The sequence below is a fragment of the Canis lupus genome, chromosome 5, assembly GCF_011100685.1.
Source record: "Canis lupus familiaris isolate Mischka breed German Shepherd chromosome 5, alternate assembly UU_Cfam_GSD_1.0, whole genome shotgun sequence".
Taxonomy (NCBI): domain Eukaryota; kingdom Metazoa; phylum Chordata; class Mammalia; order Carnivora; family Canidae; genus Canis; species Canis lupus.
The window spans coordinates 50,651,590-50,675,229 of NC_049226.1; the positions used below are offsets into that span (position 1 = coordinate 50,651,590).

Sequence of the window (23,640 nt, forward strand, 5' to 3'; positions counted from 1 at the left end):
GTCTAAATCCTAAAGTAGACTTGTCTTTAAAACAACAACAAAAACTCCCATACTTCATAAGTCTACAGAGAAATTTTACACACTTTCACATGGCTACCATCCCCTGTCCCCACAGGGCACCCTCCACAGAGCCAGAAAGGGAACAGTGAAGGTCTTCTTCTAAATGAGATGTGGACAGATTTTCCCCAGATATCTGACCTTGTTCGGATGTAAGGGTTAAGAACAAGGGCTGTAGAATTGGACGACCTGATCTCAAGTTGGGCAAGCTGGTCAAATCACTTCACCTTCGTGTGCCTCAGTTCCCTCATAAATTGGAATGTTGATACTGTATAACTCATAAGACTATCATGCAAATGAAGTGAGAAGAACAGTGCCTGGAACATAGTTTACTCAATGTATTTTGGCCATTGTTGTGACTACCGACAACTCTCAGTCTGCGGCATTAATAGCACGGCTTGGCAGGAGAATGAAGGCATTCATGTTCAGCATGGTGCGTGCTTTGCCTGAGTTATTTGGGTTTACTTGAATTGACTGGAACATTTGTTTTTTTTTCTGTCCTTGAGTACACAATCGGTGACAGAATGAGGGGGCCCTCGGGAATAAGGAAGATGAGGTACCTGATAGCAGCAGCAATCCAGGCTAACGTTTTAAACAGTGTTGAGAATAAACCAAAGGCTGTTTTTATCTCTAAAAGCCACAGTAATAAGTAGTACTATTCATGCTGCAATTCAACTTGGCGGTGGCATTTATCACTTCTTTCTAAATGCTATATTCTTCTGTGACTCGCACCAATCAGAAACCAATACAAGAGCCCTGGCAGGGCCAGAGAACAAAGAATCAACCTTCAGAGAACTGGGTCTCACTCCTCCATTCCTCCCTTCTAGCCAGAACGATCAAATCTCGAAGGTAGACTAATATGTAATAGCTTGGAAATCTGAGCCTTAGAGAATGCTAGCAAAGTCCACAGGAAAGACAAAGCAAAAACTTGGTTTCAAAAATTCCTTTCTTCCTAACCTCAAAACAGCCTCCAGACTAGTTGGCCATTCTCATCTATGACCTCATAGAGGACAATTTTTCACTTGCAGGCATTAGACATGGTAAAGGGTCAGGCTGAAATCCAATGCAAACGGCCAAGTTAACACACGAAAATTACTTTCTAAAATAAAGAAATCAAAAGAAAGAGGACTGGCCCAAGTACAACAAACATACCTTATGAAATAAATCCTTAAATAGATCTGAAACTATGGCTCTGAATCACACAGCTTCCTTCTGATATCTTATAAATTAATTCGGCACCTACAAACCGAATCTAATTATAAGCCAGGCAGTGCATTAGGAGTTAGAAATCTATAGATGGAGGTTGTCTCCTTTTATTCTACAAGGTCCCAGGCTAGTAGGGGTGGAGACATATATAGGCGATGCTTATAAGACAGTATGGAATAATTCATGTCTCAGGCCTGAGTAAGTCTAACAGAAGTATGGAGCCCTGGCCCCTAACCTAGCTTGGACAAACAGGGAGGGCCCCCTGAAGGAGGTGAGGCAGGAGTTACATCAGGCAGCATGGGGAAGAGATAGGGAGGGAAAGGTATTTCCAGCAGACCTTGAGACAAAACAAAAACACCAGAGAAGGAGAAACAGAGGCTGCAAGTTCGCTGGGCCACACAGTCTGAGGAGAGGAGTCTTGTACTCTGAAGAACTTGCTTGGTGTAAAGCTCTGGGACTGAATCAGACAAATCTACATTTGATTCCCACTTTACAAGTGTGCTCAGCAGCCTTCGACAAGCTAACTTTGAGACACAGTTTCCTCAGCTCTTAAGGTGGGAATAATGGCATTTGCTTTTTGGAGTCACTATTCCTGGCTTTAGCACTGTATGTCCAGCGTCCCAGGACACCTCCCCACAGTCCTGAGCAACCTGGGATGGTTGGTCACCCTAGTATAAGGCAGGTAGCCTTGTGCCTGGGATACGGGACCTGCCAAACAGATGTTAGTGTCCCATTTCTTCCTGGGGAAAGCAGTAGTACATTTCTTACAGTAACCTTCTTTTGGCCCATGACAAATGTCTCATTTGTAAAATTCTCTGGTGGCTCCTTTAAGATGGAGAGAGGAACCAGCAGCCCTGTTCATACTCTCAAAGACACAGAACAGACTAGTGAGATGCTTCAGGAAAACACTAGGAAGGACACAGGACTTGCTCGGACAGCTTACAGGACACTCAAACTATGGGTCGAGACCTGAAATCTCAGAGAAAAAGATCTCATTTGGCAGGCTAGCTCTCCCCAACCTCTGATGCCAAGCTCAGCACCTCCTCCCTTGCTATGAGTTTCGGTTGCATCAAAAACTTCCAGAGGTTTTGTGGGGTTAGTTGAACATTGACAGATTCTTCAAAGCCTGGAATTCACTCTGAGAGCCAAAACCAGGCCAAGTTTCTATGGGGCTAGGATTTCCCCCAGGGAGGGTCACAGGGCTCCACCACACCTAGACTGATTAATCTACCCTTGCCCCAAGCTTCAGACAACAAGGAGACAAAAAAAGAAAAATAGATCCTGAAGCTGATCCTGATTCAACACCCCCAGCCCCATTCCCGGGAGAGTGAGGGTGGGAGTGTAAGGCGACCCCCAGCACCGGATAGAAGTTGGGCCAGAGCAGCAGAGAATTAAAAGTGATATGCAGAGCAGCTGGGGAGAGGAAAAAAAAAAAAAAAAAGCCCAACAAAATCTGAGCAGGATGAAGGGCCCAGGGTTTTAACACAATGAATGACATGTGGCTGAAATAGTTTCAAAGAGAACAAAAGCTTAGATAAATAAATAGTGTGGAAGATGAGAGCGAAAACGAATTACAGGAAATCCCACGAGGAATACACTGGCATTTTTCAAAAACTGCAGTTGAAACAACATCTCTGCTTCAGCAGAGATCAACAGTCAGCCCTCCTGCTCCACCTATGCACCTGCCCCTGATGCCCTGGCCAAGGACTGTGCTCCCAAGAAGCAGGTTCTATAGGGTTATGGGTGAGAGCTAGAAAGATGCTTCCAGGCACCTGAGAAACTCACAGTATGATCTCAGGCAAATGAGCTAAGCTCCTTGATTCTCCAATATCTCATCTGAAAAGGGGAAGTGCAAGTGTAAAAATACAACCTTGGTTTGAAAGAACAGTGCTGGCACATGTTAGGCCCTGAGTAATATTCTCTCCCTCCTGCACTCGGTAGGATTCGGTTTGAGCAAAGTTCATCTAGTGCGACTCTACGTCAAGTGCTATACTCGACATTGTGGGGAAATAATACTTGCAAAAACACACTGTCCTCAAAGAGCTAACAAACTCATGGGAGCCAAGGAACACAGCAGACGGACAATGTCTGCAATAGAAGCACAAAAAAGCCTCTGGCAGGAGGAACTAAGTCCTCCCGGGTGTGGGTGTGGGTGTGGGTGTGGGTGTGGGGGTGTGGGGGGAAGCATTCCTCACTGCGGCATTCCTCCCTCTTTGCCCTGATGAGCCCCCTGACTTGAGTGCTCCTGCATTCCAGGTCCTGCCACGGCCTATCTCAAAAGCCTCAGCGCTTCCTTACATCACATCATCACAGCTGTTATGTGTGTAGTATCTGCGTGTGCCAGGCACTGTTCCAAGTGCTTTGCATAAATTAATTTATTTAGTCCCCACAACCGCTCTTCTGATGCACATCTTGGAGATGATAACTGAGACCAACCAGGTAAAGCAACTGACCCACGATCACACAGGGAGTAGCAGGTCGTGGCGTGGCATATAAACTCTGTCTGGCTCCGGAAATCATGCTTTTTCCCAACCATTAGGCTGTTGGAATGACCCACCTGGTTTTGGTACACACAGGTACACATTTCTATTGAATATATGCTCCATGTCTGCGTTTCTCACTCTCGGCTTTCTTCCAAAACTGTATTTCCAAGGGCAGAATTTTTCAATGATTTAAGAAGCAACTCCCAGTCTACACCCAAAAGCCCCTGCAGGCAAGCCCAGACTGTGGCCAAGTCAGTGCGGTCTCCTCCTGAGCCTGCTGGAGCAGTGACTCGGCAGTCCCCTTCAGGGTGGTCCAGAGGCGGCAACGTGTGGGAGGAAGAGAAGCAGCCACCACCTGCCAGGGCCTTTCAACCTCCCAACCTCACAAAGGCCCAACGCAACCTGCTGCGCTGTTCCTGGGCAATGTCCCCCAAAGTCAGCCAGTTCTTCTCATCACCCACGTCCCCTCCACATCCTGCCATCTGCCTGTCTACCTGCAGCCCAAAGTCTGGCAGGCCAGCAGGTGTTCCCTGCTTCTACACTCTGTCATCTTTCTATGGGGCTGGTCCTGTCTTATTCATTCAGGCCTCTAACATGGAACAGCGTCAGCTGGTGGCTTAAACAATACACAGTTCTCACGATCTGGTGGCCAGAAGTCTGGCTGAGATCAGGGTGCCAGCATGGTCAGGTTCTGGTCAGCCTTCTTCTCCATTTACAGATGGCTGTGTCCTGGCAGCAGAGAAACCCCAAACTCTCAAGTCTCTTCTTCGAAGGGCACCAACTCCATTCATGAGGGCTCCACCCTCAGGCTCTAGTTATCTCTCAAAGGCCCCATCTCCTAATACCATTATATTTGTGGTTAGAATATCAACATATGAATCTGAGGGGAATACAGACACTCAGTCCATAGCACAGTATGGTCCAAGGTAGAGACAGAGGGGCTTAGAGTCCTTGGTCATACATACAAGAGAAGGTCCCCGTATTCACATTCCATGGAGAGCACAGTAAGTGATGATCTAATTTCAGCAAAGCAGGTTGGAATTTTACTTAACACACTGGTCTGGGAATCTTACTGTTTAGACACCATAGAAGAAAAATATATTATCACCTTTACGCCCAACATGCACTGTCCATTGAAAAAGTGGATTTTGAACATTATTTCTCCCTTTCTTGATGACTTATCAGTATAGCAAGGAGGAGGTGGGATGTTAGTTCCCACTAACATTTTTAAGTAACGGCAGGCCCGCAAGTGTGTTGAGTTGTAAGGTGCTCCTTTGTATGATAATATATCCTGAGTTCACGCCTATCACATTACTTCTGATTGCCTATTAAATATTAAACTACCCATCTCCCCCTACTCCACTCCTGATGGCCAGACCAGGTCATTCTCCTGCCTGCATTCCCAGCACCTTGCACAGGGCTGCATGATGCTTACACTTAATAACTTTTATTCCCTTTGAAGTTTTTAACAAACTTTATCAACAAAGTATAGCATGCATTAAAAGGCCACAAATTTTAAGTACAGACTTTAGTGGATTCTTACAAAGTAAACACATCTACCCAGATGAAACACATCCCTTCATGCACTTTTCCAGACACTGCATCCACCAAGAAAACCACTATCTGGATGTCAAGACCATAGGATTTGCCTGATTTTTAATTTTTAAACTCTTCAGTATGTTTTCTCCGTACCAGCTTCTGTCATTCATATTTCCAAGATTCAACCATGTTGCTGTTGGCAGCAATCTCTGTGCATTTTTATCACCGAGCGAGATTCGATTCAATGACTATATCAACTATTTATTCATTCTACTACTGATAGACATTTGGGGGTTGTTTCTAGTCTTCAGCTATTACAAATGAAAGTATTCTGTGTATTCTTGTGCATTTTTTTTTTTGAGGGGTGGGGTGGGGGTGCACACCACTGGTGGGTAGATGCTTAAGTGGGGCTATGGACTCAGACCGCATGGAGATATGGCCAACTTCTTTCCAGGATGGTGTAGCAACTCCCACTCCCATGGCAGTGCTTCAGCCCCTCGGGTGCTCCACATCCCCAACAACATTTGGTTAATTTTAGCCAACTTGGTGGGTGTGTAGTGGTATCATATCATTGTTTTAATTTTGACTTTCTTAGCAACTAAAGAGGTCAAGAAATGTTTCATATTTTATTATTCTTTTGCATATCCTCTTTTCTGCAAAACTATCCAAATAATTTTTACCATTCTCCTGTCAGCATGGCAGGAAATGGTTTGTTGGTTGGTTGGTTTGTTTTTAAACTAATGTGTAGACATTCTTTATATACTCTGGATACAGGTCCTCTGTTGTATGTATTGCAAATAGCACCTTTCATGTTGTGGCTCCCATTTAGACTCTTTCATGGCATCTTTTGATGAAAATAATTTTCTAGTTTTAACATAGTCCAACTTATCAACCCTTTTCTTTATGGTTGTACTTATACTGATGTCCTATTAAAGGAATATTTACCTATTGTCAAGTCATGAAGATCTTCTTCTAAATATTGCCTTTAAGAAACTTCATATTTTACATGTGATATTAGGTCCATAATCCATTTGGAATTCATTTTCATGTATAGGATAAGGGCCAAAATTCAATTTTTCCCATATTGATATCTAACACAGCCACCGTCGTTTTCTCCACTGTTCATCAGTCTCTTTTTAATTTTTTAATCTTTACCTCTTTTCTCTTCCCACTGGTTCTGCCTTGGTCCCAGCCTTCAATATCTCTTACCTCAGTGCTGTCTTATCCTGAGCCATTAACTTCGTGGTCTCCAAAGTCTCTACTTAAAAACTATTACCTTGGGATCCCTGGGTGGCGCAGCGGTTTGGCGCCTGCCTTTGGCCCAGGGCGCGATCCTGGAGACCCGGGATCGAATCCCACGTCAGGCTCCCGGTGCATGGAGCCTGCTTCTCCCTCTGCCTGTGTCTCTGCCTCTCTCTATCTCTCAGTCTTTCATGAATAAATAAATAAATAAATAAAATCTTAAAAAAAAAAAAAAAAAAAAAAAAAAAAAACTATTACCTTAAGAATAAAAATCCAAACTCTTTAAAAGGGTTTGCAAGGCCCTTAAAAACTTGGTCCCCACACATAGTTCCTATACGTCTGAACATGCACATGGTGGACAACAACTATACTCAGTATTCTCATGCTTTTGGATTTTCGTTCATGCTGTCTCCTTCTGCCTCACTCTCCCCTCCCCTACATCCCTGCCTGCTCAAACCTACTTTACCCATTTGATATATTACTTTTTTGTCTCTTTTATTCATCTTTCAGGTGCCAAATCAATACCATTTCTGAAGTGGAAATCTTCCTGATTAATTCAGGTTAAATGAGTTTAGACTCCTGTAATAGCCCATGCATGCTTCTATCCCACATCGTGTTACGACAGTTTACTTTTCTGTTTCTACAATTAGAATGTGAGCTCCCTGAGGGCAGGACTTAGGTTTGTTCATATGCATATCCCTAGTTTTTAGCACAGTGCCTGGCTCTTCATCAGGATGTGTGACCTGTTGGTTGAAGGTCGAAGCAAGTATTTTTTTTCACAGCCAGCTTTTATTTCTTACTGGAAATCTGCCATATTTTACCAAAATTCTAAGTCAACAGTGCTGGGTGGCACCTGAGAACGGTCCTTGGACTTTCCTATAGTCTGTGGATTTTGAGACAAGTGTTTTTTCAGCTTTTGGAGGTCTTCTGTTTTGCCTACTTAACTTCAGGATTCATAGCTCTAAATGGATGGATGAGTTCACTGGATATCTCCACCAAAGAGAAGAGATTTTTTAAAAAAAATTTTATTTATTTATTCATGAGAGACACAGAGGGAGAGGCAGAGACACAGGCAGAGGGAGGAACAGGCTCCCTGTGAAGAGCCAAATGTGGTACTCAACCCAGGACCCCGGGATCACACCGTGAGCCAAAGCTCAGAGGATCAACCACTGAGCCACCCAGGTGTCCCAAAGATAAGAGATTTTAATGAATGTCTAACTTTGAAACTGGATAAATTACTGACTTGAAATTATTTAACAAGTTATTTATTATCTTATTCCAAATAAGAGAAAATTTATTTCAGATAAAGAAGTCACTTTAATGCACTTAATTTAGTAATAGCTAGAAGATACATAAAGAGAATTTAACATTTTAAATAACTCTTGCCTAATCAATGGATTTAGAAAAAAAAAAAAAAAAAAAAAGACTGCCAAATTCCGTCTTCTCTTCAAATTCCCTGTCCTCCTTTCCAGGCCCACTGCCACCCTCTTGTTGCAGGCTACCCCTTCTCCACCACTCTTTCCTCTCCCCCAACTAGTGTGTATAGAACTACACAAAACCCTGCTGGCAGTGACTTAGGTAAATGCTCCTTCAATGGCTTGCCAGTGCCTGGGGAAAGAGGGAGGAGCACAGACGTTTCAACATGGTGCTCCAGGACTGCCAACCTGTGCCCACTAATTGATGTTTATAGCCCCACATTCTAGGAATCCCTGTTGGACCTCAGAGATTTGGGCCAAATTGAGAAGCTTATCATTTCCCAACCCTGTGTGCCCTTACTTGCGTTATGCTCTATTCAGAATATGCAACATTTCATCACATCCAGTGGAAAAAATACCTATTGTCTTAAGTTCAGTTCAAAGCTACTCATCTGAAAGTAAAGGAAATGCCATTAAAAATGGAGTTGGGCAGCCCTGCAGGAGGAGCTCTCATTCTGGCATCACCAGCAGAAAGAAGGAAGAAAAAGAATTATTCTGCAAGAGAAGACATTTATTTTCGCATGGGAATTCCATCTCCTGATTATAAGAAAAAGTAGGAAGATCCCTCCCTGCTCTAGCAATGACACACTAATCACCACTTAATAGTCAATGAGAAACTGCCACACTTTGAACTCTTATTCTTCTTCAGTGAACTTTTGTTCAAAACAACCCTCCCAACTTGTCTCCCTCCTGCTACAAACACAAGCTCCTCCCCTTTGTTCTCCAGACTTGTCAATGGTTCACCATGTTAACTTGTCCCAAATTGCAATTCCTCTGCTCTTCCTGAATAAACTCATCCTCCTAGTAAGATAACTGGTTGTTTTATTTTTAAGGTTGACACCTCCCATGTCCCTGAAGGAGCACGGTAGCTGATGCTCAGGGGGTTATTATTGCTAGTTGTGGGACCTGGAGCCAGCTGCGGGAGTTGATGTCAAGATGACATGTGGAGACATCCAGCACACGTAACTGTCACGCTGAAGTCATCAATGAATGCCAGAGTATCTCTGTCTTTCCCAGGCCTTACTACTGTTTCAACTGAGACTTCTCCCTTTTTCAAATCTCTGTACGACCTGGTCCACATGTTAGCTCCATCTTATTAAATCACTGTCTTCACCACAGTAACTAGTACAGTGCTTAGCATGTTGTTTATAAACAAACCCATTAACTACTGTATATAATCATTCACTTGCTGAGTTAAATACTGGGGTCTGAAGCTACAAAGAAGAATAGGACCAGATTTTGCTGCCCACAAGAAGCTCACAGTCTAAGTAGGGCAGACAGTAATGCACCCATCTTTTTAAGTGTTTGAGTGTGATTGTCTGTGCATTACCTGTAATGACAGAGAGATGCAGGGGGAAGAATGGTTTGGCCACATGCATTAGGCTGGGCAATCATGTCACAGCACAGTAATGCAGACAGTGCATGATCAAGAGCCACATTATTCGGGCATATTTAATATATTTCACAGAAAGGAGTTGTGTGGGTTTTTCTTTACAACTTTCAGCTGTGAGAGGCCTGATTCTAGAAGGCATGTAAGGCTTTTTCTTCTATTACTGATCCTGCAGGGAGTCCCCCCTCAAGGCTTCACAGTGGGGGTGTCACAGGTTGATAAACTTAAATCCAGAAGCTAAAGTCAGCCCAGGGGCTGGCAGCAATACAGATCAATAACCCAAACCATCCTACTAACACAAAATGTAAGAGCCTATGCTTTCCCTAGACCTGTCCATTTGATTCAAAGATTTCCCATGTTTTCGGTTTTAAAAAATATTAGAAACATTTTCAAAACATAATTTTTTTAAAAAAATGTAAGAACATTAAAATTTTTTAAAAAAACATTTAAATTTTAAAAATTTAAAAAACACCGGCATTTTGAAAAATTATTTAAAAATTTAAGAAACATTTGTAAATAAAAAAGTTAAAAATAACTAGGGGCTAGCTCAGTTAACACAGGCTTGGGTAAAACTATATGATGGTAAGAAGGGAAGACCTAGAGTCGGACAGACCAAGGGTCTCAAAATTCCACCAGACTCACTACCAGAGCCTAGGTCAAGTCGATCTTTCACTTTGTATGGGAGGGTAAGAATGCAGCGGTAAGAATGCACGAGCTACAAGCTTGGGTCCATACTAAGTATTGTCTAGGTGAGTACTTAGATAATGCCTCGCTGGTGGTAAGTATACCAGACCAAGAGCTCTTCATTGCTCTGCTGTTGAAAGAAAAATTTTAAAATGTACTCTTTCCATTAGAGCCTGGATTTCATTTTGTTTTTCTTGGATTATACAGGAAGATACACAACCAACTGGAGTCGAGGCTGCCCTTCAGGCTGTCTTTTAAGATACTAGTCGTAAAGTCCTTCATCCCCAGGGGAACCTGCTGAGCAGATTCGGTAGTGGTAGTGGTGCTGGGTGTGGGGAAATCTGTACTCTAACTTGTTCCTAGGGTGACTATACATACTCAAGCTTGAAAAGCAAATATGGACAGAAGTCAGATACTTTTTAAAAAACATCCATAAATCATTCTAAGTTTAAATTAAAATACTTTTTTTTTGGATTTGGATTACTGCCTTGTGAATTCAAATTTTTTTGTGTGTGTGTGTGAATTCAATTTTCTACAAATGATTGGAAACAACCTAAATAACCCATTCTTTCAAGTCACTTCTCCATATATTTTCCATTCTCTATCTCCAGTAAACAATATTTGCTAACTAAAATGGGAACAGAGAAGTCATGTGGGAATGACTGTCTTGCTACCAACAAACTGAGCATGGAATATTGAGACGTATGGGCACAGAACATCTTAGGGATCTGGGAGAATTTCTGCCAGTTCAGACTTCAGTGAACGCAGACAAACTTTGCACTTTCTCTGTTTGGATCTGAAGCCAGAGAAGAGATAACAAAGTGAAGAGAAAGGAGTAAAGATAAAATTCCTTGCACAAAACCCAGTGGCAGATATCAGAGGAGGTATGAGACAGTGAAAAGTAGCACTGCCTGGCCTTGGACCCAGTGGAAGAAGGAACAATCGCCTTGAGATGGAGAAGTCAGAGATGGGGAATAAAGTTTCCCTTCCAGCTACCATTCTGCAGGTTGGGGTAAGAGAAGTTGCAAAGGTAGAGCGCAAAGTACTGGCAGTGAGTGGGTCATTTCTGAATCCCCAGAGTCTGGCAAAATACATATCTGCTTAATTCTGTTGATGTAAGCTTTTGCTCTAAGCTTAAAATGAGATGGTATCTTTATTCCTGGTCATACTGTTCTTTTGGAGTATCACCCATTGGTATTAAAAACCATAGCTGCCCTCTCAAAGGCAAATGCTTGCTGTAGAACACTTGACATAGTTTTCATATGACAATCAGTGCTGAAGAGGCTATTTGAATAGTTAAGGGTTGATCCGACTTAATTGTAGCACCCAAACTCCTTGGCTTGGAATTCAGGGACTTTTATAACTGAGCTTCCGACTGGGAAGAGCTAACACTGGGATGAGCACTCTCATGTGTCAGGAGAAAGCATCTATATAACCACCCAAGGAGGCACCATCATGATCCCCATTTACAAAAGAGAAGTCTGAGACACAGAGCAGTTAAGTCACTTGCTACTAAGTGGAAAAGCTGGGAACTCCAGAGGAGTCTGCTTCATGGCTTCTGTCTCCCCACTAGCTGCTGAACTCCTCCAGAGAAAGGACTGAGTCATCAGCACCCTGGTATCCCACATGCCCATGGTAATAGCTGAGGCCAAGCATCAGCCCAACATATATTTGCTAATTGAATTCGTCTGTACCTTCTTTCTTATACCCTGAAATGCTCCCTCACTATACTGAGGTCTGTTTCCCCAAATGTCACCACTCTGGACTAAACTTTGTACTGGTAGCAACTCTTGATACTTTCCATCACTTTACATAAACCATCTCTTCACAATACTTGGCAGTGCCCGATATATACACATGCTTGCACACACTTACATAAACACATATATACACATGTACAAAGTACACACACGTAAACAGACACATGTATAGACACAAACACTTGTACACCTACATATATATGCATGAAACACAAACATATTCACATAGGCACATTTATGAACATGTGCATAGACACATGTTCATACATATGCACAATACATGTGTATACAGATATGTAACAAACATATGCACATGTGTACGAACACACGTGCATGCACAGGTATGTGTGCATGCAACATATAAAAATATGCACATGCATGTTTATAAAGGGGTTTAGGAACTCCCCCAGCAGGATAAAAGCTCTATGAGAGTAGGAACTTATCTTTGTTCACCACTATATCCAAAACACCTATGATGATGCCTGACACATAAAAGGAAGATACTATATATTTGTTAAATAAAGGAATGAACCTTTGAATTTCTCTTGCCCACAGCTATCATTCATTCTGCAAATTTGTTGAGATCACATTAATCACAGCTAAATATACACAGTACTGTCACACAGTATTCTAAGTACTTTGTCAACATGAGCTCATTTACTCCCAAAGTGACTCTGTGAGGTAGGTACTACTATTCTTTCCATTACACAGTTGGAAAAAGTGAGGCACAACATGCCACGTGACTTCCCAAGGTCACACAGACAGACAGCAAGGGGAACCAGGATTTGAATCAGTTATGTGTTCTTAACTACTGAGTCAGGTTTCCTCTAGATCTTTCATTTTCATTTCATTTGTCCTCAGAAGCCAAATTCTCTCTCATTTTTAAAAAAGATATATTTATTTTAGATAGAGCATGAGCAGGAGGGGCAGAGGGAGAAGGAGAGAAAATCTCAAGCAGACTCTGTACTGAACATGGAGCCTGACATGGGACCCGATCTCACAACCCTGAGATCATGACCTGAGCCGAAACCAAGAGTCAGACGCTCAACCGACTGGCCACCGAGGTGCCCCTTCAGAAGCCAAATCCTGACCTCAGAGTCACAGTCCAGAGCATGATAAAGATTAGAGTTATGGAAAGGTGGGGTGGGGGCTATGCTGTTGAATGGTACAACTAGAGACTACTGTAAATATTCTATAGTCCAAGAAATTTTCCTTCTTAGTTTTTCCAGACATCGACACTGATGGCAGGGTGCTATGAGGCAATCCTCAGGATAAATCCCCAGTGTGGGGAAGTCAAAAATCATTTCTCTTCACTCTTTATACTTACTTCTACAAATGCATGGCTAATAGAAAACTGGAGGGAGGAAATTAACCAGGCCTATGGACCGATGGTAAGGAAGCAACCAGCAGTTCAGATGTGAGGCTGCCACCGAGGGGTGATAGCTGGACATGTGCATTTTCCCACCAACAGCTGCTGATGTGCAAGCCCTAAAGTAAATACTGGTACTCAGAAATATCATGTGGATGGGAAGCACCATGTGTTCAGTTCCCATGCCATGAAAATCCGTGGACCTTTGGGGTAAGCCTACTTTTGTCACCAGTGACGCAAGTGCAGTATTAGACACCAGGCCCCCAACACACACTCTTCTAGTAGTCTTCCACCTTAGAACTTGGAATGGGAACTCCTCCCAACAGGTGGCTGGCAGAGGCAGAACCTGGGGCTAGGCTCTCTGTGTGTTGTTTTTGTTCCCAAGATCAGCAAAGGAAAACAGCAACTCATCTTTTCAGTCATCTATTAATACGAGAGAACAAATGGAAACTTCTGACAACCACATAAAGTCCTGGAGCTAATGAGTTGGTAGAGATCTGCCTATAACTGGGGGCTGTGGGCACAGGCACTCTTGTTGGGTCAAGACATTCTGCACTATTTACTAGGTAGCACTTGCTCCCTTGTTTGATGCAAAGGCTGCACCAAAGCCAATGGGAAGCCACAGGAAGAAATCCACCGATGAGGGTCGGGGCCCCAGATCCAACCCTTCCTGACCATATAACCTTAGGCAAATCCTTTCACTTCCAGGGTGACCACTGGCTCAATGATTAAAGAAGGCAAAAAATACCAGGTGGTGGTTTCAAAATGGCAAGTTACACACAGATCAGATTAATATTTACATTAATCAACAAAGTTAACAGAATTAATATCCTCTTCAATGATACTGATCTCCCCAGGATGCAGCAAAAAAATGTCAAAGATGGTCTAGTCAGCCTGGACTGACAGCAAAAAAAAAAAAAAAAAAAATGGCAAGGATGGTCTGGTTAGCCAAGACTAACAGAGTCCCAGAAACCTATGCCACTTTAAATATTCATTATTCAGTCATATCCCTACTCTGGGCCTCAATTTTCTCAACCACAAAATGGATCTAGAAACACACCTGTCCAGAAGAAGGTTAAACAGAAACTCTATCTTTTGTTCCAGATATTCATGTTGGTCTAAGTATAGGCTACCCATAAGAAAACCAGGGCAGGTAGGAGAAAACTCATAGGCCCTGAAGTCAGAAAGCCTTGGACCTAGAACCCAACTTTAGCATTTATTAAAATGTCCCTTTGAGTAAGTTATTGCACTGTGATTTCCTTATGTTAAATTCAGAAAACAGTGGTAGCTCACAGTGAGGCTGGGAGCCGATGGTGCTATGAAAGCGGTGAGCGCAACACTTGGCACAGAGTAGGTGTTTATTAAGTGGTAGGTGAAATAAAAATAACTACTTTGAGCTCTTCACAAGGAACCCGAATACCAGGTGTTTTTATTATTACCAGCTTTTGACGGAGACTTATTACTGGTTGTGACAGCGAAACAAAGCAACTTGTTCATACGTGGCTTAGAACAGCCGGCTGACTTATTTAACAGCCTTCCATAACACTGTAGCATTAAGTGAACTAATATATACACACATGTACAATACACACACATGCATGGATGTACACACACGCATACACGAGCGTATGTGTCACATGCTATGTGTATACAGCTGTGTATGGATATATGCACACATATGTGCACACAGTGTGAATACACCCATTCTTTTCCTGGTCTAGTAAGAGCCCTCGACACATGGAATCATTCCTTCTTCCTGCTGTGGAGACAGTGCAGCCTAACAGGGGAAGAGGCACTGACAGATGAATTAGGAGGGCCCAGTTTCTAACTTCAAGTCTGCCAGGAACTTGCTGGGGTGACCTCGGATGACTCACTGGTTTTCTGGGCCTCGGTTTTCTCACCTGCAATTTGAAGGATCTGAGATCAAAAATCTTGGAGTCACCTTTCGGTTCAAAGCCTACGATTGCCTGTTATCCACAGGAGTGAGTCAATAACTGAAGATGCTGCCATTTCCGAGCAGTGGCTGTATATCCTGAGTCGTGTGGCACAAGAGGGGCAGGATAGGGAGAGCTGGCTGTAGCCCCAAGGCCCCACAGTCCTCCCCACTTTCTGACCCAGAGGGAAAGACTGGTCTCCCAGCTGAGGCCACTGTTTCCTGCAGCCCAGGGCAACACAGCCCTCCGAGAGAGCCTCAGGGCCTGGGGACAAGAACCCAAAGCTATCCTTCCCTGCCCTCCCCATCCCTCTGCCCCTCACCATGCCTGCAGCTGCTAAGGTCCCAGCCAGCGGTGGTTCTCATTAACCCAAACCTCAACTTAAAACAATAAACTCCAAACTCACATTACCAAATTCCTCCTCCCCACTCTGATTCCCATCCAAGAACTCCCAGAGCTGCCCTCGCTCTATCTGCTCAGGCACTGACACGGCTTTTCTCCTTCCAGATTCCCCAGCATGACTTTATCTGCTTTTCTCTCTCCCTCCATTTCTTACAGATTGTCTACCTCCTGGATCCACCTTCTCTTTCACACGGGATGGGCTCCCTCCTGGCTAGTCCTGGGCCTGGGCCTGGGCCCTGGGCTCCTCAGCACAGCTCTGGTTTGGTCTGATCTGTCTCCTCGGCAGCTGCCCAGAGCCAACTTGTCCCACACGCTATCCCCTCTGGGTACCAGGTGACACCTTCCACCTCATAACTGGGTTCCCGGATCCCCCCCTGACATTCAGGCTCGGAATCCATGGTAGGGGTAGAGCCTACAAGCCTCTATGTTTTTAAAGGCTCCCCCTCTTCCATTTAACGACCTTTGTGTTTTGATCTTTCCAAATCCCCTCATGGTTATTATGTTCATCAGCTCACTGATTTACTTAGCATTGTGCGCTCTATGATGGATGACGGGCGTACAAAGGTGAGCATGACTGGAGAGGGGGTATGACACTGAAATAGAGGCAAAATGTTGCAAATGGAGAGGGATTCATTTTTTTCCAAGAGCGGGGTTAGCTTTGGAGGAAGTAACACATTACACTGTGTGCTGTCCTGAGTAGGACTGTCCAGGTGACGAGGAGAGGCCACCCCAACCAGAGCAAGCAGCAGGAGGAAAAAAGGCAAGGGGGCAGGAGGTGAGTGATGTGCAGACAGGAGGATGGAAGATCTGGTGCAGGCCTGCCTCTCAGGGAGACAGATTGGGAAGGAATCCTCTTGTCCTCCCCCTCCCCACTCTTCACTCTCACTTTTGTCTTCTTACCTCCTAGCTATTTTTTTGCCTAAGAGTTAACTGCACAAAATATAAATCTAGTAACAATCTATTAATTAGCAAAACACTTATTTTGGGTTATTTTTTGGCTACCACAGAAATAAAATGGTACAGAGAAATAATATTGCTGAGGACGTTTCAGTCTATAGCAGGCATCTCTGTCCTCAGCTCTACTGATGTTGGAGGCTGGGTTGTTATTTGCTGTAGGGGCCATCCTGAATAATGCAGGATGTTTAGCAGTATCCCTGGCCTCTACCCACCACATGGCAGTCGGACAATCAAAAGCTGTCTCTAGATGTGGCCCAGTGTCCCCCAGGGTGGGGTTAAAATCACCCCTGATTGAGGACCACTGATTTAGAGAAACAGAAGATGAGCTTTGGATCGAGTCAAACACAAGATCAAATCTTGTCATGACATGAGTTATGGGATTATGGAAGTGTTCTGCTTTGGTCTTCAATTTCTTCATGTGTAAGACAGGAAATCACCTCTACTTAGTAGAATTATTGTGAAAGACAAGAGATAAAGTAGGTAAAGGGTCAGATAGAGCATTTGGCCCAGAGAAGGCAAGGAAGAATGGTCATAATGGTAGAGGTGCCAATAAGAGTAGTGGTCCTAATATTTATTTTTATTAATTTGATGCTGATGTTGTCATTGTTGGTATTATGATCAAGAATAAAGCCTAACTGATGTTAAAAAGTTACAATGAGGGATCCCTGGGTGGCGCAGCAGTTTGGCGCCTGCCTTTGGCCCAGGGCGTGATCCTGGAGACCCGGGATTGAATCCCACATCAGGCTCCCGGTGCATGGAGCCTGCTTCTCCCTCTGCCTGTGTCTCTGTGCCTCTCTCTCTCTCTCTGTGACTATCATAAAAAAAAAAAAAAAAAAAAAAAAAGTTACAATGAGTAAATAAGCTCTGCTTTACCCAGAAGCCATAATGGGGCAAGAAATGTCACAGTTATATTGCCAGACACCACGTCCTCTAGGGATCCTTTTATACTTCTTTGAGTCTCAATTTGGGGCATATTCTATGCTTTTCTGAAGCTCTCCACACTTGGTATATATAACTGTCATTGTTTATTCTATGTTTATTTTCACTACTAGACCATAAATTCCCAGAAGTCCAATTCTCTCTCATATTCACCTGACACTCCCATCCCTAGTAGTTGGGTATCAATAAATGATAAATATATCAATAAAATGATATATTTTATTAAGAATTTATTTATTTGAGAGAGAGAGAGAGAGAGAGAAAGAGAGAGAGAGTGTGTGTGTGTGCATGAGCGGGTTAGGGAGCAGAGGGAGAAAAAGACTCCTCAGTGAGCAGGGAGTACAATGTGTGGCTTGATCTCTGGACTCTGGGATCATAACCTGAGCCAAAGGCAGACACTTAACCGACTGAGCCACCCAGATGCCCTAAAATGATATTTTTTAGGGTCAACTTCAAGAGTAGACCAGATTAAACTTTAATTGATATGCCATTGCATACAGCAATTAGAATATGTGAGCTCTGGAACCAGAAGGCATAGATTCAAATGATTTCTCGCTTACTAACTGTGTGGCTCTGGGCAAGTCAGGTATCTTTGTGAGTCTCATTGTTTCATTTGATAAGTGGGAACAAGATAATAGTATGTATAAAGTTGCACTGAGAATCAGCACTGCTTCTAGACCATTGAAAATGGAAAGATAAGCAGCGGACAAGTTTTACTGCCCACTGGAATAAACTATGTGTTGCTGTAGGAGGGCAGAGACCAGAAGCTCTTTTTATAAAACTAGTTAAACCAATGCTTCTGCTATTGAGAAAAAAAAAAAAAAAAACAAGAATGGAAGAAAGGGAGGGAGGGAAGGAATTCAATTATCCTCATTCTGGTTTGACTCTGCAACTCAGATTTTTGCCAATTCAACACCTGGCAAAGAATCCAGTATCTGGAAGCCAAGAGCAATGCTAGACCTAGACTCAAAGTATGCGCTTAGCCAACACCTGCTAACATGATGGGACACCAATTTCCAGACATCCAGGAGCAGATCGGAGAGGCCCCCAAACCCAACTCTTCTGCTTCTTGGAGAACTGAGCCAGGTACACCTACTAGGTAGGGATAAACTGCCTCTGTAATGCGAGGCTATTCTCTACCCGCCCCCCCTCAGTTGTAGCATCTATCCCTCATGGAGGAGATGCACTCATTCGCTTCATTCACTCATTCACTATACATGCATGTGTTCAGGGTCCTCCCTCTGCAAAGCACTGTGCAGGCTACCGGGATGTAAGGGTGACATGACACAGTACTTTTGCTCAAAGAGCTTACGATTAGTAAATGAGACCAGGATGCACACACAAGACTGGGTGACATGCACAGGCAAAGGGAAGCAAGTCCAAGATACACAGGATCAGAGGAAGGAGGGTTTACGTCAGCTTGAGGGAGTCAGGGAAGGCTCCCAGAAGAGGTGGCACCAGAGTCAAGATTTGGGGGATAATCAGGAGTTTATCTCATCAGTTTAGAACAACCGAGAGAAGGGAGCCTGAGACAGAAATCGGGTTGTTATTGCCTTTCAGGACAGCAGGGGTGCTGAAGCCAAGAACAGACCTGGAACAAAGTTAACACTATTTTTATAAGCTAGAAAAATATCAGCAGCAGGAGCCCTGGCCAGAACCACCCCCACAAAGAGCAAACAAAGCGGCTCCTATCTTCTGGCTGGCCGCTGGAGAACTTACTAACCAGCACCTTACGAACAAAATGTTCTTTAATCTTTGATTTTTATTCCCACAAAGTCCTTCTTCCTCTTTTTCCAGAATGGGAAAAAGCATGGGTTGAATTTTACTTGCCTCTTTGATCTTTATCCTTCTGTCCCAGGCTCCCTTGAGAATGAGAGCCCAGGGAGATTTCTCCAAAGCAGAGCGCCGACCCCTCCTCCCAGCCAGAATGTAGGGTCCAGTGTAGGTCATGCCGGGTCAGCACTTGGAGAGGCTGTAACTGTCAGGGCCTGTTTGCAGGAGGCTCGCATGGCCTCCGATTCTCATCTCCAAAGCTGGGCTCATAGCCCAACATCCAGTAATTTCTTAGCATGGAGTTCATCTACCCCTTTCCTGAGACTGCTTTCTCACTTCAAACTGTACAGAATCTAGAGCAGTGAATCCTGCATTCTGTGACCAAGTGCCAGGCAAGGAGAATCAGGGCACATCTGGGGCAAGGCAGATAGAGCCCAGAAGCCTGAAGTTCTCCAACTGCCTATCCAAAAGGAAGACAGAGACAGTCTTAGACAGTCCTAGAACACTTCCTACAATAGTTAACTCAGAGAACTCCCAACGTAGAAGCTCTTACTTTACGTCAGGCATTGTGATGCCAGAGTGAGAAAACCAGAGATGCCTTGTAATAATGTGCCTACTATGTGCCAGCTGCTGCACCAGCTGCTTTACCTACTCACAGCATCAGCTTTCTTTTAAAGATTTTATTTATTGATTTGAGAGAGAGAGAGAGAGAGAGAGAGAGAGAGAGAGAGAGAGAGTATGAGCAAGCAGAGGGGCAGAGGGAGAGGGAGAAGCAGGACCCTGGCGTCATGACCTGAGCTGAAGGTAGACGCTGAACTGATTGAGCCACCCAGGAGCCCAATTTTTTTAAAAAAAGATTTTATTTATTTATTAGAGAGAGAGAATCTATCCTTAGGGATTATGCAGCTGGATGGTGGATGATCTTCCCAAAGCTCTCAGGGCTGCAGAGGGCACAGGCAGGGAGAGCAGTGAGAGGAAACATCTGTTCCAGGACTCCTCTCTTCCTGAGACACCCTAGTCCTGAATTAGTTGTAAGGGGAGAGGAGGAAGAATCGGAAAGTACATGAAGGATAAAACTTGGTCAAAATCACGATCATGAAAAAAAACAAAACAAAACAACAGGATCATGATTGTCTCACAGTTGCCAAGAGAAGCCCTTCCCAGCCACCACCAGCCCCTACGCTCCACCCTTTATGAATCTGAGGCCCTCATTCTACCTTGCCACGTCAAGGACTTACTTTTGGAAAATACAAGGGAAACTCACTAACTGAAGACCATTAAAAAGAACAAAAAGGGCAGCCCAGGTGGCTCAGCGGTTTAGGGCCATCTTCAGCCCAGGGTGTAATCCTGGAGACCCCGGATAGAGTCCCACGTCAGGCTCCCTGCATGGAGCCTGCTTCTCCCTCTGCCTGTGTCTCTGCCTCTCTCTCTGTCTCTGTGTCTCTCATGAATAAATAAATAAAACCTTAAAAAAAAAAAAAAAAAAAAGAACAAAAAGCCTCAGCCAAAGCTTCGAGGGGTAAAATTCCTGTCACTGAACATCTCTGATTTAGGAAAAGAGGTGGTGATTCGGCTGGGGGGGTGGGGTCCTGTAATGGCCTGGATTCCTCCCAGGGCAATTCAAACCACTTTCTGAGTGTCTACAAGTTAGCAGGTGCCTCACCGTGTGCAGCAAAGAAGTGAAAATAGGTGCTTTGGGCCATCCCTCCAGGAGGTCTGGGAAACTAACAGGAGTCCCAGAGCCTCTATAGGTGCAGCCTTTGTTTCAGCACGTAGAGGTCCAAGCCTAGTTCTTGGCACCCAGGTGGGGGTGGGTGGGAAAGAGCATGATCACTGAAGAAGAAGCATGATGGAAAAGGATTCCCTGGCTTCAAACATGGTACAGGATGCCAGGATTACTAGGGGACAGGAAAACTCGCTGTCTATCTAGACCACAAGTTCTTTCTGTGCCTGCTCTCTGAAACCAAAATCATGTCATTCTAATCAAAAGCACACATTGCTCTCATTGAAAAGTGAGGGAAACACCCTTGCCTATACTCAGTATTATCTACCATTCAACCAACCCGCATGTATTACTGGCTGTTTACAGTTTCTCAGGCATTGTGTTAGATCCTGAACACACAAAGATGAACAAGAAAGACACATTTGTAGACTGATGAGTGCTGCCCTGTCTGGAAGTCCATGGACTATGTAGAAGAACCAGATACTTTTATTTTCACAGGATACTGCTGCATCAGAAAACACAAACTTCCACTCTACAGGTTAAGGCCATTTCATCTTATTCTTGCCTTAATGTGACTGTATTCATTTAATAAATTTATCAAACACCTACAGGAACCTGGTCCAGGGCTTGTAATACAAGAATAATAATATAATGCCCTCAAGGAGCTCATAGTCCATTAGAAAAGACAAGCAGATAAATCAGTAATTACAACCCAATGTGATCATTTCTCCACGAGGGGTAGGTAAAAGTGGTGAAAGAAGCACAACTTAGAGATTTTTACAATAAATCTGAGTGCTCCACAGAAGGCTATGCAGAGAACAAAATGTCTGCTATGATTTTCAAATTAGAGTAGAAGTTAGCCCGTGGGAGAAGTAGAGGACTGATCGGTCAATCTGGGAAGAGAAATACACGTGTGTTTACACAGACTGGCTTCTCGGAGCACAAGTCAATGTAAGTATTTCAAAGATACCTCTAGGCTCTGATATGAAGCACGGAATAGAATAGAGTTCAAAATTTCTTTGACTATGATCCATAGTAAAAAATTCATTTTCATCATGGGTCAGTGTGTACATACACTACACATAAAATATAAACATAAGTTCCATAAAAACAGTGTTTATTTACCCTTATTATGTGACATGTGCTCTGATGTTTTCTACTCCAGTTGAATCTATTCTGAAAACCCAGTGGTCATGACCTACTACACTTTACACATGACCTACAGATTACATGAAGTCTTAACCACCATTAAAACAACAAAAACATCACTGTTAGAAAGAAAGGCTAGGGAAAAACATGGTTATAATGGAAGTAAGAGATATTGAGAATGAGAACCAAAAAAAAAAAGAAAGAAAAAAGAAAAAAGAAAGGAAGGAAGAAGGAAAGAAAGAAAGAAAAAGGAAAGAAAAACAGCATTAAGGATATAGAGGAGAGAGTCATTACATTTGACTGTAACCTCTGTCTTACTGTCCACCTTCCTATCAAAACTTGTGTAAGAGACACCTTGGTTTGGTTTGGTTTTAAATTCACTGTCCCCTTGGGGCACCTGGATGGCTCAGCAGTTGAGCATCTGCCTTTGGCTCAGAGTGTGATCCTGGGGTCCGGGATCGAGTCCTGCATCAGGCTCCCTGCATGGAGCCTGCTTCTCCCTCTGCCTGTGTCTCTGCTTCTCTCCCTGTGCCTCTCATGAGCAAATAAATAAAATCTTTAAATTCACTGCCCCGAAGCACCATGTCTAGAACACAGTTAAGTGTTCAACAGGTCTTTGAAATAATGAATACATTTGAATGTCATGTGAGAGTTATTTTGGAGTTGAAATCAAGACTACACTCTAATTGGATATAAGACAAGCCAAAATTATGAAAATCAATCAATTAGACTTGTAAGGATTTTGGAGTACCTTTAGAAAAAAATGTATAGATAAGTACACTACCACCATATGTGCTAGTTGGAAGTTAACATATCTTTTTCAAATTTCCAGTAAACCAAAGAACCATCCAGATATTGATTGAGATCATTTTTTCTTATTATTCTGTATGGAGAAATTAATAAAATTATAAATTCTACTTTGATAAAAAGTTCTATAATTCTATCGAAATGCCTAACTGTAAAAAGGCTTTTCATTCCCATATCTTGAATCACCAGCCCTTGATCCCTGCTTTAAAAACAGAAAAGAACTGTGTTCGGCTCTGAGGTATATTCCGTTTGAACCTGGTGTTGCTCATGGACGCAGAGTGAGAGCTTACCTAGGCCTCCCGCGTGTGCATCAATAAGTGGAGCTGCCACGGCAATTCCAGCAGGAAGGCCAAGGTCTTTGGCTGCCTCTGGTGTGAGCCCATTTCCAAGAGAAGCTCCAGGAGGCAGCACTTGGTTTCCTGGGTAGACAGGAGAAAAAACAAACACCCGTCAGTTTGAAAAACACAAAAGCAAACATCGGGTTTTCTTATGAGTATCTCTCAGCTCCCTCCCCTCTCTTCTGCCTTTTCTCAGCCCCATGATGATAAAAACCATGCATCCACGAACAGTCCTTTTGCTCATTTGGTGACTCAGGTGTATGTCCTTGGTTCCTATGGGTCATGCTCTGTGGTACTTTACAAAATCAAAAGAAGGCACCTTTCAAATTGGAGAAAGATTCCATTCGTGGGAAATTCCAAAAGATATAAACACAGTGGACTCTTAAAGACAAAGCTAATATGGTTAAATGGTT

General features: G+C 43.4%; 1 protein-coding gene across 22 annotated transcripts in view; it reads right to left on the reverse strand.

Annotated features, from left to right (window-relative positions):
• Positions 1-23,640, reverse strand: part of FGGY (FGGY carbohydrate kinase domain containing) — a 414,792-nt gene that overhangs the window by 182,847 nt on the left and 208,305 nt on the right. For 21 of the 22 annotated variants that reach the window (XM_038537374.1, XM_038537384.1, XM_038537385.1 and 18 more), the window contains one exon: positions 23,180-23,308. In XM_038537374.1, coding sequence (XP_038393302.1) covers positions 23,180-23,308 — 129 coding nt within the window. Of the gene's footprint in view, positions 1-617; positions 994-23,179; positions 23,309-23,640 lie in introns of those variants that run through there. The other variant, XM_038537389.1, reaches the window with a different exon arrangement.